At 50.3% G+C, this 12,766-nt stretch overlaps 1 protein-coding gene across 3 annotated transcripts in view; it reads right to left on the bottom strand.

Annotated features, from left to right (window-relative positions):
* Positions 1–12,167, bottom strand: part of SYT6 (synaptotagmin 6) — a 62,442-nt gene extending 50,275 nt beyond the window's left edge. For 2 of the 3 annotated variants that reach the window (XM_037826315.1, XM_037826314.1), the window contains exons 1-2: positions 12,115–12,167; positions 724–1,072 (exon numbers count right to left, since the gene is read on the bottom strand). In XM_037826315.1, the coding sequence (XP_037682243.1) occupies positions 724–893 (170 nt within the window). In that variant the 5' untranslated portion in view covers positions 894–1,072; positions 12,115–12,167. Of the gene's footprint in view, positions 1–723; positions 1,073–11,626; positions 11,831–12,114 lie in introns of those variants that run through there. The other variant, XM_037826316.1, reaches the window with a different exon arrangement.
* Positions 12,168–12,766: the final 599 nt, after the last annotated feature.

Genomic DNA, 12,766 nt, shown 5'->3' with positions numbered 1-12,766 from the left:
CTATAAAATGAGGATAATAAAGGTGGCAATTGCCCAGAACTGCTGTGAGGAGGAAGTGAATTAAAACCTCTAAAGTTCTTAGCACGGGGTGATATGTGTGTTAGCTCTCATTGTTACATGGAGACCTTCACTGGCTCCTCACCACAACCCTATGAGAACTGCTAGTTGGGAAAAGTGAGGCTTAGAGGTGGGTGGCTTTCTCAAGGTCAAAGGACAAACCACATATGTCAATGTGAACTCCAGTACCTCCATCCCTGACCTCCTCTCTGAGGACCAGGCCTTCTTCTTTCTGGCTGGTCCCCTGGGAGACTGGGGAGCCACTGCAGGAATCCACAAGAGCCCTAAGTCTTGAATAAAAACAATACCTCACACATTGTATTGCACTGTATCTTTTAAACGTGTCTCTGAAGTCAGACTACATATTTATCATTGTATGTATGCGTGTGTGTTTTCCAGTTTAAGGATGCCAATATGCCATCGCTGTCAAGGAGAACTCTGTGGAAGGTTTGAAAGGGACCCTCATTCTCCAAAGGTTAGAAACCCCTTTTGTGGAGTCTTTGCCTGTATCCACCTCCACTCTGCGGAGCTCGTCTGATACATTCCCCATCAAAGCACCTGTGTCATTACTGGTCTGTCTTCCTCCCAGGTGGAATCTCCCTGATGTACTGAAGTAGTAGGGGGATGTGGACATGTGGGGCGGGGAAGGGAGGGCCCTACCCTCACCTGGTGGACGACGCTGGCTCCGTGGTCTGCCGCTGCAGTCGCGTGTGACGCATGATGTGCTCCTTGACCGACATCTGCACCTCGGCCGGGATATCTGGGGATGTGTGGCTGATCTTCACAGCCGCCTCCAGGAAGCCCAGGGTGTTGGGATCTTTTAGCTTGTCTGCCATGTTGCCTTTGGAGCTGGGGCTCTGGAGGACCTCCAAGGGGGGGTTAGCAGACGAGGGACTGGAGGCCTCCTTGTTCCTCCAGGGTTTCCAGCACAGCTTCCAAAAGAGAAAGAGAAAAACTGCCACCAGGGCCACACCACATACAATAACTACAACTGCGAGGAGGCTGACAGAGGCATCTGCCCTCAGCATGAGCCGGCAGGGAGGGACAGAGACAGACAGAGGCGGGGAGAAGCGGGTGAGGGTGTTGGAAGAGGGGGCACACAGGAGGGACAAAGACGGAAGAAGAGAAAAGAGTGGTCATGAGAAAACTGCCATTGTCAGAGTAAGAGATGATTTTAGGGTTGACTCTCGAATGTTCTCTCTGTGAAATCATCTGCAGCCACGTGTTTACCTCAGGCTAACTTCTCCATTCCCTCCCCCCCACCCCCACCCCTCAGCTTGGAGAGCACTTGGACTGTCTCGCCCACAGCCTACTGGCGAGTGCACGGGGAAGGGAAAGTAATTTAAATAGCAGCCTTAGCAAAATGTGCAAATTCTTATATCGTTCCACATTTGGATGCTGTTTGAATTTTTATTAGCGCTGTTACTACGGCCAGACCTATAACCGAGCCATTTTTGAATACAGCTCTCTTCCTCAGCAGGGGAGGAGAGGCTCTGCTAATGCATCCTCTCCTCTCCCCGTCCTCCAAAGTGGGAGCTCCGTAAGTGTTTACTGAGCTGTCTTGAAGTAAGTGAGATTGAACATAGCCTCCTTGAGGGCAGAGTTTAGGTCTAATGCTTTTTCCATACTCCCAGAACTCTGCACATAGTAGGCTCAATAAACACTTGTATTAATTTGGAATCTGATCCACACAATATAACTCTTACAGCTGCCATTATTTCCATTCCTGTGGATATACGAGAGCTTTGCTCTAAAACCAGTGTTTTCCGTTGTTATGGAGGGTGGAAGGAGACTGCATTCTTGCAAACCGGCACTAGCTCCCCCCACACTCCTGGTTCCAGGAGGTGACCCATTATTCCAGGACAGCTGTGAGGGATGTCTGCTTTGGGGAGAAATTATTAAGCAGACCTCCCACTCTACTCCCCTCCCCAAATCCGGGAATGAACTTCAGGCCCAAGGCCCCTTCTTGTTCTGGTAGAGAGATCAGAGGGTCACTTGTGGACAAGCCTACAGGAGAGTTTTGTTTGGCTTGCACTATGATTGAAAAGTTGAGGAATTCCATCATCATCATCATGAGAGAATCCTGGCTTCTCTTGTAAAGGCCGACGGCCTGTGCTCCTGCATGGTAGGAACTGGCCATTTCCTTTGGAGGGGTGTGTGCTCACCAGCTCTCCCCCCTAAATCCCTGATGTCTTATGCCCACATTCCACCACCTGTCCGTCTCCTGCAGGTGTGCGAGTTTGTGGCCTCTGGGTTAATCTGGCCCAAAGCCTTAAGAATCTCAGGATTCAAGGTGAGAAATAACTTCAGAAGTACTGAGGCCAGACTCTTTTTATAGATGGGAGCAGTGGTCCAGAGAAGGGACTCACTTGGAGTCACACGGTCAGTCAGAGACAGAACCTGGACTATGGCCCAGTTGTCTACCTGGTGCTCTTTCCACTGTTCCAGCCTGTCTGACCCTGATAGAAATGCAGGTTAGTGTGACCCAGCACTTTTCATATTTGTGTGACTCAGGGCCTAGCCCAGAAACGGGCCCATGGGAATGAATGAGTGAATGAATGAATGGTAGATGAAAGGGCTGCAATCATCTCTCATTTCAATTAAGTTCAACCAGCATTTACTGCACACTTGCCATGTGCCAGGTTCTGTGCTAGGCTCGGGGTACGAAGATGCCCAGGCCCTCCCTGGGGGGACCTGTGTACTCTCACAGCACACAGGCCCCAGGGGAGGCTGTCCCATGTGCAGAGGAATCTGAAACGGAGGTGAGAACATCAGTCAACCTCTCTGCACTGCCTTCTGGCCCCCTTGCTGTGGATTACGCATCTTGATTAGCTACCAGCTCCGTAAACTAGGGAAGAACGGCAGAGGATCAAGTCCTTACACACCTCCCCCCAACCCTAAGCCCCCTTCACGGAGACACTGGAGCCTTTCCCTGGCCAAAGGAGCCGAGGTTAGTCCTTCATACAGAGATGGCCAGGGACCTGGAAAGCAGATCCTAAGTAACTTTTGAAGGTCTCCAATGTGACATGCATGTACCCCTGGAGGCACAAGGGAAAAAATATCAAATCATTTCAATATTTATTTACTCTCTTAAAAATAAGCAATCAAAATTTTAATATGCAGGTTGATAGTCATAGAAATAATAGTATTGTATTATTGAATTTAGTCAATTTATTGAATGTTACTCTGCCCAAGTGACAAAATGTTTTTTTTATGTAGTCACCCATTTAATCTTCCCCTATGAATTAGGGGCAGTTATACCCATTTTGCAGATGTGGAAAGTGAGACACAAGGGGTTAGATAAATTGCCCAATCACACAGCTAGTAAGTGGTGGATCTGGGATGCAGCCCAGGTAGTCTAGCTCAGCAATACTACCTCTGTGATACACAACTTGGGAACAAATAATACGTATATTGGAGGTACTAGATTGGGTTTTTTGTTTTTGTTTTTCCTGTTATGAATTCATGCTCAAAAAAATTTGGAGATTGTTATGTTAGGCTCTTCACCCACTAGAGTGCACCAGAAAATCTACCATAAATACATGTCCTTATTCTAAGTTTGTGGGTATCTCTAGACCCTTCACATCTGCTCCCTTACAGCTGTTCTTGATTCATTCTCTGCAATATGAGTCACCTTAAAACAAAAGGTACTTCTAGGGCTTTGCTTTCCTTTGATCTTACATCTTACTTGTTCTGGTAATAATTAGAATTTTAAAGAGAAGTGGGTGAGGGAGAATGAGGGGAACCCAGAGAGCATAGAGTGCATTTATATGTTCAGCATGACAAAAAACTGAATTCAGAAATGAAAAGAGAGGTAGGGGAGGGGATGGGCTGGGGGAATCAATTTTTCCTCCGTGTGGTTGCTATTTTGATTGCTTCTCCACGTGACCCCCAGCTGCTGTTCCCTCTGAGCTGTGATTAGAGGAGGCAGAGGGTATGGATTATTGGGAATCAGCACCCAGTGCTCAGTACTGGTTATGTAAGACAAGGAGGCCCTTCCTCTGCCCAGAGAATCTTCTTCCGGGATTAGAAAAGTCTGAGCTTTTGACGTTGCACAGGCAGGCAGTGCAAGGAGAATCGGGTCCCCTGGCTGAGTGGATTCACTCCTGCTGGGGTACAGGGCAGCAACAAGGCTGCAAAGAGCAGAATCGGGCCAGTGTGTATAGGTGGGTGGGTGGGTGATTGTAAAGGATATAAGACCTACATAAAGACAGGTATAAAATCACTGATATATGTCTTTGAACTCAGCCAGCCCTTTCCTTCCACCTTGGTGAAATGTGCTTTGAGGCTAGGAAGGGATGTAGCCTCCTGTGTGGTCCAAGGTCTGCCCAAAGGCCTAAATGACCTCAAAAATGTGCCCTCTGATCCCAGGTCCAGCTGGGGCTAACCCACTGGGACACTCTGCCCTCTGGGGAATGGCAGGTGCTCAATAAGCCTTCGAAGCCCTTTCCCCACTCAGGTTGTTTGACTCTCGACCCTGAGAGGCAAGAAAGAACTTTGATGGGCAACTCAGCCACCTTATAGAATCCTGATCCAGGGCTCTTCCTTTTTATACCAGGAACGAGCTTCAAAAAAGAGAAAGTACTTCCTAAGTATTCGTATTCTTCCCTCTCTTCTTCCTTTTTTTTCCCTTTCAGCCTGGAAAGAAAGAAGCATTGCCTGGAGTCAGACTGGAATCATTCATGCCCACCTCCACTGCTTTTTAACTGTGTGACTTTGGCAAGCTACTTAATCTCTTTCAGCCTTTCCTCATCTGCAAAATAGGGATAGTAATAGAATCTACTGCACAGGAAAGGTTTAAATGGGATCAAAAGTGTAATCAAAGTACTGAGAGACAGCATCTGATATATAGTAAGAAATACAATAAATATTAGCTATTTTTATTAGGTATCTATACCCAGCTACATCCTTTAGTTTTAGAACTTGTTCAGTGGGGACAACATCTGCAAGCCATGAACACTAATAAATAGAGATAACTTTTTATCATGACAAACCCAGGAACAAACTTACTAGCAGAAATCATATGACTATTTCATACATAGCCAGATCTCACTATATTTCAAAATATATTACATACTATATTCAAGATCTCAAATCTCCAAGTTTCTCTGTTGATATTCATTTGCTTGCTGCTTGTCCAAATTGTTTTATTGTTACTATCACTGGCCACCTGGTGAACAGCAGCAAGTTTCCAAGGAGTAAGAAGAAAACCATGGAAGAAAAATCTACAGTCAAGAACACCCTATACTTTTGCAAGTGTTTCTTGGTAATTGGGAAAAAGTAGTCTATTACTGAATATTAGGTGTGAAATACCTTTGTTCAGGTATCAGAGGCTCTCCAGTATTCCATTGGAACCTGGTTTGGGAAACGATAGTAGTCAATTACCTAAAAGCCTCTGGTAGAGAAAAGAACTTTGGGACAAGGCTTTGGAAACACACCCCAGTGACTTGGAATTGTGCAGGGGTACATGGCCTCTGGCCTGGCTGGGGAACTGGAATTCACCAGGTGCACAGACACCTCAGGTGTCAGGGTAGATGTCTCAGGTGGGCACAGCACCAGAATGACCTCAGAGCACATTCTGTCCACAGTGCTTTCTAATTGTGTGACCTTGAGCAAGTTCCTTAACCTCTCCAAACTTGGTTTCCTTTTATTTAATAGGGATTTTAATTATCCCTACCTCACAAAATTGTTGTGAATATTAAATAAGTTAAGACTTGGAGCACAGTGCCTGAACTTGGTCAATGCCCCCAAAATGTAAGCTGCTATTATTCTTTAGGCTTTGTTTTTTTAGCAGAAGATAATAGATTACTGGGTACAGAACAGACCCAAAGCTAAGCCCTCGGAGGCAGGAAGGGGATGCTATACGTTCTCACGCCACCAGAAGCCAAAGCATCTGAGAGACCTCAGGTCCCTCTTCTCTTCTGGGAAGTTGACATCCCCCTGAAGGCTAACAAGGCAGGACCTATTTGTCACCTGAAGTGAGTCTGTCCGGTCAGGACAGTGGCTCATGGCCTCCCTCCTCTCCCTGGGAAATGCTGGGTTATTGATTCACAGCCCAGGGCTTTCTTACCTCCCCCACTGACACTTCTTTCTCCAAAGACAAAGCCCTGGAGCCCCCTGGCCTTCTCTCCACCCATAGTGTTAGGATTCATCAGCAGTTCTTATCGCTTGCTTTTGTTCCCATTTTTCTAATAGGCTTCCACATCAGGAAAATCCATTTGTAAAAGTAACAGGCATTCTGGCTAGCAGATTGCAATCGAAAAGATAAACCGGGGAAAGGAAGCAAGAAGAAAGTACCGTTTTCCTTGCTCACCCTAAAGCCAGAGAGGTTTGGCTTTAGGGCTTGGGATTGCTGGTGGACCCTCAGAAATGGTAAATGCAGAGCAGGCTCTGCCTCATCTGAGGAGTCAGCCATCTTTCAGTGATAGACGGAGACACAGACCAGGCACAGTCCTGAGACCAGAGCGCAAAAGACGTGGAGGCTCGAGAGTCTAAAGAGAAGAGCACCTCGTCTGGGTAGGGCAGACGCCAGGCAGAACAATTAATATCAATACTAGTAACGTTTGCTATGTATTTCTATATGGTTAGCAGTGCGCCCTTTACATTATCTCATTTAGTCTTTACTTACGGCTGCCCTAAGAAATTAGTATTCATCTCTCAAAGATGAACAAACTAAATTTAGAGATGCTGAGTAACTTGTTCAAGTGAACATTGCACTAAGCAGAAGAGGTGGGATTTGAACCTAGGACTTTTTGATGCCGAAGTCCAGGCATCTTTGAGGGGCCTGTTGGCTGAGCTGAAGAACTGTAGCCAAAGGCTGGCCGGAGAAGGTGGGGAGGCATTTCTCATTTGTAAGCAGGGGGAGTTCTCTGCTCAGCGGCCTGACCCTCCAAACCTAGGCAGAGCCCTGGAGACTCAGATGACCACTGGCCCACTCACACACATACACCCCACCCCCCTTCAGATCTCTGTCTTCTTTCTTGGAAAGTGCAGGTTTCCCACCAGTCACCAGGCAAATAACCAATGGTCTCCGGAAAAGTCCCATCCAGAGATGTATCTGAGAAGCAGCTGAATGTGTGTGTGTGTGTGTGTGTGTGTGTGTTGGGGCAACAAGGGCTGTTCGGTGCTGAGGCTCACAGACTCGGTCCATAAATAAAAGCTCTGCCATTTGGCTTGTAAATTTACTCGGAGAACCTGGTGTAATTAAAATTGGGGGTTGCGGGGAGGGACAGTGGAGGGCCTTTGCTTCCTTTCCTTCTCTTGGAGATCCAGGCCGCTGAGCTACCTATGGGGATAATTAGCAGAGTCCAAACAGAGAAGGAATTAGTGCTCCTGGAAAAGCTGTGATGAGGAGAGACAATGCTGGGCTAATTATGACTGCACCAAGCTTTATGACTGGGCACCCGCTTCGACCATCATTAGGGGATTCAGAGATAAATTGGAGATTAATGTGGAGCGTTAAAGCTAACAGAGCATTGGCTCTAATTTAGCAATTATTAGTATTATTGTTTTAGCAGATGACAACTGTACCTTTCTGCCTGATCAATCGGGCATGCAGCCCCTCTGAACGGGGGTATCAAGGCTGGGCTGATGGAGGGGAGGGGCACGTGGAGAGCCAGAGAGCTTCTTTTCCCTCAGTGCTCCTCTCCTCATCCAAAACTGTAATGAAGGGGAGGAAAGGGTAGCCTGCATACACACAGAGCAAGAAAAACTGTTGAGAGAGAGAAAAGAATGAGGAGGTAGGGCCATTATACCTGGGAGCCTCCCAAGCTGGATGATCTGCTCACCTCCACTTTCAAAGGCCCCTCTCATTTCAGTTCCTAAGTGTGGCCCAGTCCTGAGATGCTTCTTTTCCTAAGTAGGACCAGCAAGGGCTCTACCAACCTCAGCCAGGCCCTTCTCTTATCTTGCTTTTCCCAACTCCAGACAACCCTACGTATCTCCTAAAGAAACCTGGCCTGATCCGGATGCCTCAATCCAAGTCTGAATTATTTACAGCCACATGTTCACCCTCAATTCTGAGGGCAGAGAAGACAGAGTAAAGTGAGAACAGTTAATAGAGAATATGTCTTTTCTAGAGAGCTTGGAGGGATGGAACATTCTGAATCTACCATCTCCACTCTTGGAGTTCCCACAGTCAGAGGAAGAAGAGAACTTCTAGAACTGTAAGTCAAAGAGCTCTACAGCACCTAGTTACTGGATCCTTGTTCTAGAATCCTAAAGCTCAAAATACACTAGAGTCAGAATATCATGGCCATGGGCTCTAAAGGATCATTCATTGCAGCTTTCCTCAAAGAAGGCAGAATCCACAGAATTCTTCCAGCAAGAAGTGAGAGAGTGGCTGATGATCAGTTATAGAAATGGGACTTTTGCGTTTTTAATGAAATGCTGTTCATTTAATTTGCCGTGACAGGCAGGAAAAAATCCTCCGTGCTGCAAAAGGCCAACTTCAAAGCCAGGTGACTGAGTTGCAGAATATCTCCAGAATCATTAGAGAAGCGGACAAACCTCACATATATCTCATGGCCACAGGTAAATGAGAATAACCATTCCCAACTACTGGCCTGGGAGGGGCAGGGTTTCTGCATTTTCTGGAACATCTCTGGACCTCCACTCACTGCCTCAAGTTCAGAACCCATACTTTGCATGTGCAGCCCTTTGCAACTTAGCCCATGGGAAACATTTATCGGCAAGGCAGATGACAGGGAACCATAGAGAGCTGTCTTTCAGTGTCCACTCGTGGTGAGGGTGGGGGTGGGGATGTATTTTAGAGAAAAGCAGACCCTTTGTCTTTAGACTTTTTAAAGAAAAAGGGCAAGTTGACTTTAGCTGAGACAGTTTATGTAGAATTATTTCCAAGTCAGGGCTTGATTAACTGAGATATCCTGTATAATTCCTAGCACAGTCCCTGGCATATAGAATGGTCTCAACAAATGACAGTGGAGTCTGAATATCAACTGCTGAATGTCAGGGTGTTACTAGAAATTCCATGAGCTAGAGTCTTAGAACAGGAGGAAGGTAGGGGAAAACATGAAATGATACAAGAAACTGGGCATGGTCTAGCTACTTGCATTTTTTCATGAAACTGCAAATGAACAGGTCCAATATTCCTCTGGCTGGAGAATCTGGACCCAGGAAGTGGCTCTAGGATGCAGGGAGCAGGCTGGGAGATAGCACACTTGGGCGCCTGGTCCTGAACTCCACAACATCTCCCTAGACTCCAATCTCACCTAAACCTCCAAAGCTCCAAAGCCATTCTCAACCACTTTCTTTTGCTATGATCAAGAGTCTCTTTCTGCCTCCCCATCTCTTTCAGCCCCCAAGCTTGGCCCCAGGGATTCCTGAGTTTCATGACTCAGCAACCAAAGTTAAAGTTCCCCAGGGCTGACAACTCAAACTCACTTTCTGAAGCATCCTGCAGAGAAAGCATACTGATTCATCTGGGCCAGCTAGCTGCCACCCTTCAGCCTTCTCTCACCTTCAGTCTGGCAGTCCAGGAGCTTGTCACTCCAGACTACAAGGTGTCCTCTAGAGTCAGAACTAGTGCCTCCCTCCAATAAGATATGCTACCACCACCATCCTAGCACTTCACTCCTACATTCCTGCCCTAGACAGACAGGAGAGGCAACTTCCATCCCAGGTGGAACTGTACAGGTGTATTCTTTCTTTGGATTATCTCCTCTAGAGTCAGGAACAAACAGCATTAAGGGCCCTACTGGAACTGGATCATTTGAGGAAAGGATGGAAGGGAGCTGGGGAGTGGGGAAGGCAGGAAGACAATCCCTGACTTGGGGAAAATTGTTCTGTTTGTGGGTATGAGTTGGGTGGTGTAAGAAGTGATAACACCAGAGAATCAAAGTCTAATAATACTTGTTGGGCCTAATCTATTTGGGAGAATCTCTAAGAAGGATAATCAACCTCCCCAGCCTCCATCATTGTACTTCTAGAAGTTCTTCCTTATGTCTAACCTTAGTCCCTTCTGCTGCAGTAATCAACCTAATGATTAAACATTGCTAGGGCTAAAAGAAAGCAGTGGCCCCCACCACTCATTCAAGGCTGAAGTGGGCTCCACTCACCGCAAGGCGGAACACAATACCCAAACATACACACCCAAACATCCCCTTGGCCCACTGCCCCCGTCCAGCGGCCTTGCTTCTAACCCGGAAACAACTGGCTGCCTCCGACCTTTGACCCGACGTGAAAACAGGCCACTGGCACCTGCAGCCTCTGGAGAGCTGATTTCACCTGTACCTGCTCCAGTTACGGGCTCCCAGTCCCTGGAAAAGCGCGTGGGGACGAAATTCCCGCCTTCGTGCCCCCTTCCTCCCCTTCAGGCGCCAGCGGTGCTCAGCCGCCGGGCGACCCCGTGCACCCCCAGGTTCCGCGCTCCTGGAGTCGGAGAAAGGGGACAGGGATGACAGTATCTGCGGAGCCTCCGGGAACTCTGGCGCCTCGGTCCTTGCAGGGTCTCCCCCCCTCCCCCCCCGCATTCTCTCGAGGCCCCGCACTGCCCAGCCACCCCCTAAAACCCCTCCTGGAGCAGACTCGACTCCGCATCCCCTCCCGTCCGGGACCCTCCAGACGTCTGGATCAGGACAAAGGAGCCCCGTTGCAGCCGGCGAGTGTGGCCGCAGGGCGGCTGGTGCTGCAGGTAAATACCCAGAGCCGACCCGCCGCCAAGCCGCCGACCGGCCCGCGGCATCCGCCGCCAGGGCGCGACAGGCCATTCCCGCTGTCGCGACTCCCCGGAGATGCCGCAGCTGCGCGCCGGGCCCCGACACCTCAGGGCTCGGGCTCGGAACTCACCGGCTCGGGCGAGCTCGGCTTGGCTGGCGCACCCCCTTCGGCTCGGCGGCTGCCGGGGGCTGCGTCCGACGCAGGGTCCGCGCCTCTGGGGCAGGAGGCGCCCGCTTGGCAAAGTCGGCGAGAGGCAACGGCTCAGTCGCGCACCGGCCCCGAGTCCGAGTGAGTCAGAGAGAGACCGAGGGAGCGGGTTATAGGGGTGGGGGTGGGGGTGGGGGACACGCGGCGACACCCTCCCCCACCCCGCCTCCCACCCCCCAGCGGAGACGCAGAAAGCCTCTCGCAGCCGGAGAGGCACCCGGACGTAAAGACCTCCTGCCAGCCGCAGACCCAAGTGTCTCCTTGAAAGACTCACGGGGCTCGGGCAGCGTCCCCCCGAGAGAACAAACAGAAGCACAGACTGACAGAAGGATCCTGGGACCGCGATATCCCCGCGGAGACGAGCTTCCTTCCTTATCTTCTCCTGCTTGCTCCACCCGTTCCTACCTTGGCAGATCGCCCTCAGGGCTAGCGGAGAGACGCGAGGGAAACTGAGGCCACGAGGGGCGTCGCGTCCCAGGAGCCTGGCTTCCCGCGGGGTCTCCTGTTGCAGCCACACGGGATGGGGCAGGGGAATTCTTCTCCTCTTGGGTCCCCTTCGTATCTCTCCGTTTGCCCTGCGGGGGATTGGCTAGGGGACCCAAATCCCGAATCCCGAGCTGGACTTCTCTCTCTAGGTTCCAGGGCGAGTCTCCAGGAAGGGAGAAGGCTCTGGGTCTCTCGTTACCTGCGTCGGCTGCGCTCGGACTACGCTCCGGTGGCTGCAGCTCCAAGCTTCGACAAGTCTCCACGTCCAGCCCGAGAGGGGGCGGCCGGGCCCTGCACAGCGAGGCAAGGACCGCGAGCGCTTCCTGGCACCGAGGCCCCCCGGGCCCCCACACCCCACTCATGCCCCGGACAGCCTAGCCTGCAGAGCAGCCTCCTGAACCCGCGCTGCGACCGGCCTGGGGCGGGGCAAGGCGGTCCCAGGAAGACCCTCCCCGCAGCGGCCCCCTGCGGCTCCGTTCGGCTTTTAATCACTTCTCCGCAGGGTCCCCGCCCCTCACGTGGCATCCCGCGGCAGCTGGCAAGTCTGGCACCTCACCGCCTCCCCCTCTACACTCAAGGACCGGCCGGAGTCCGAGCCGGTGAGAGGTGGGAGAGCCCGGCTATCCAGCATCTTGGAAGGTACAAGGCCGGAGAAAGGGCTCGGGATCAGGCTTCGGCATACACTACCTCGTGTGACTTTGGGCTTCTTTGGGTCTCAATATTCTTTTCTGTGAAAAGGGTATAATGGTAACAGGTGCTTCACGGGCCGCCTGGGGGTTATAAAAATAGTGTTTGTGAAAGCACTGGGTAAACTGCCACACGTCATACAAGTGTCAGCGAAATAGATAAACCCGTAAAAGAAAGAGGGATGACCCTGCCAGGGGTGGGAGGTTCGCAAAAGGTCCTTGGCGGATGTTCCCAACGGGAGAAGTTACTCAGACTTGCTCCAGGGCCCGGCTTCGGAGGCAGAACTGCGAGTAGACTTTCAGAGACCCGCAATCTTGCGGTCCGCGGTACCCTCAGGTTGCTATGGCGACGGGAGGCAGCGGCCGTCTCTCTCCATGGCAACGGGAGGGGGAAGTTTCTAGCGAATAGAAATGGGGGTGTTTCCAAAAGGGCGCTCAGTTCGCGCCAGGCCCATCACCCCACATCGGTGCAACATCACTGGAGATAGTGTATCTTTCTATTAAATATAATAGGCACCCGAAAGACCTAAAAGTAACTGGGAGAATTGAGGCTAGAAAAGAGGTAGATCTTCCCTCCAGGAAATGTGGGGTGAGGCCCAGGAGCAGGTTGGCTGGAGGCTCTGAGGAACCTCACTCAGCACTGGAGAGTCTGG

Source organism: Choloepus didactylus, chromosome 2 (genome assembly GCF_015220235.1).
Source record: "Choloepus didactylus isolate mChoDid1 chromosome 2, mChoDid1.pri, whole genome shotgun sequence".
In the NCBI taxonomy this organism is placed as follows: domain Eukaryota; kingdom Metazoa; phylum Chordata; class Mammalia; order Pilosa; family Megalonychidae; genus Choloepus; species Choloepus didactylus.
This window is presented reverse-complemented; position numbering and strand designations above follow the sequence as displayed.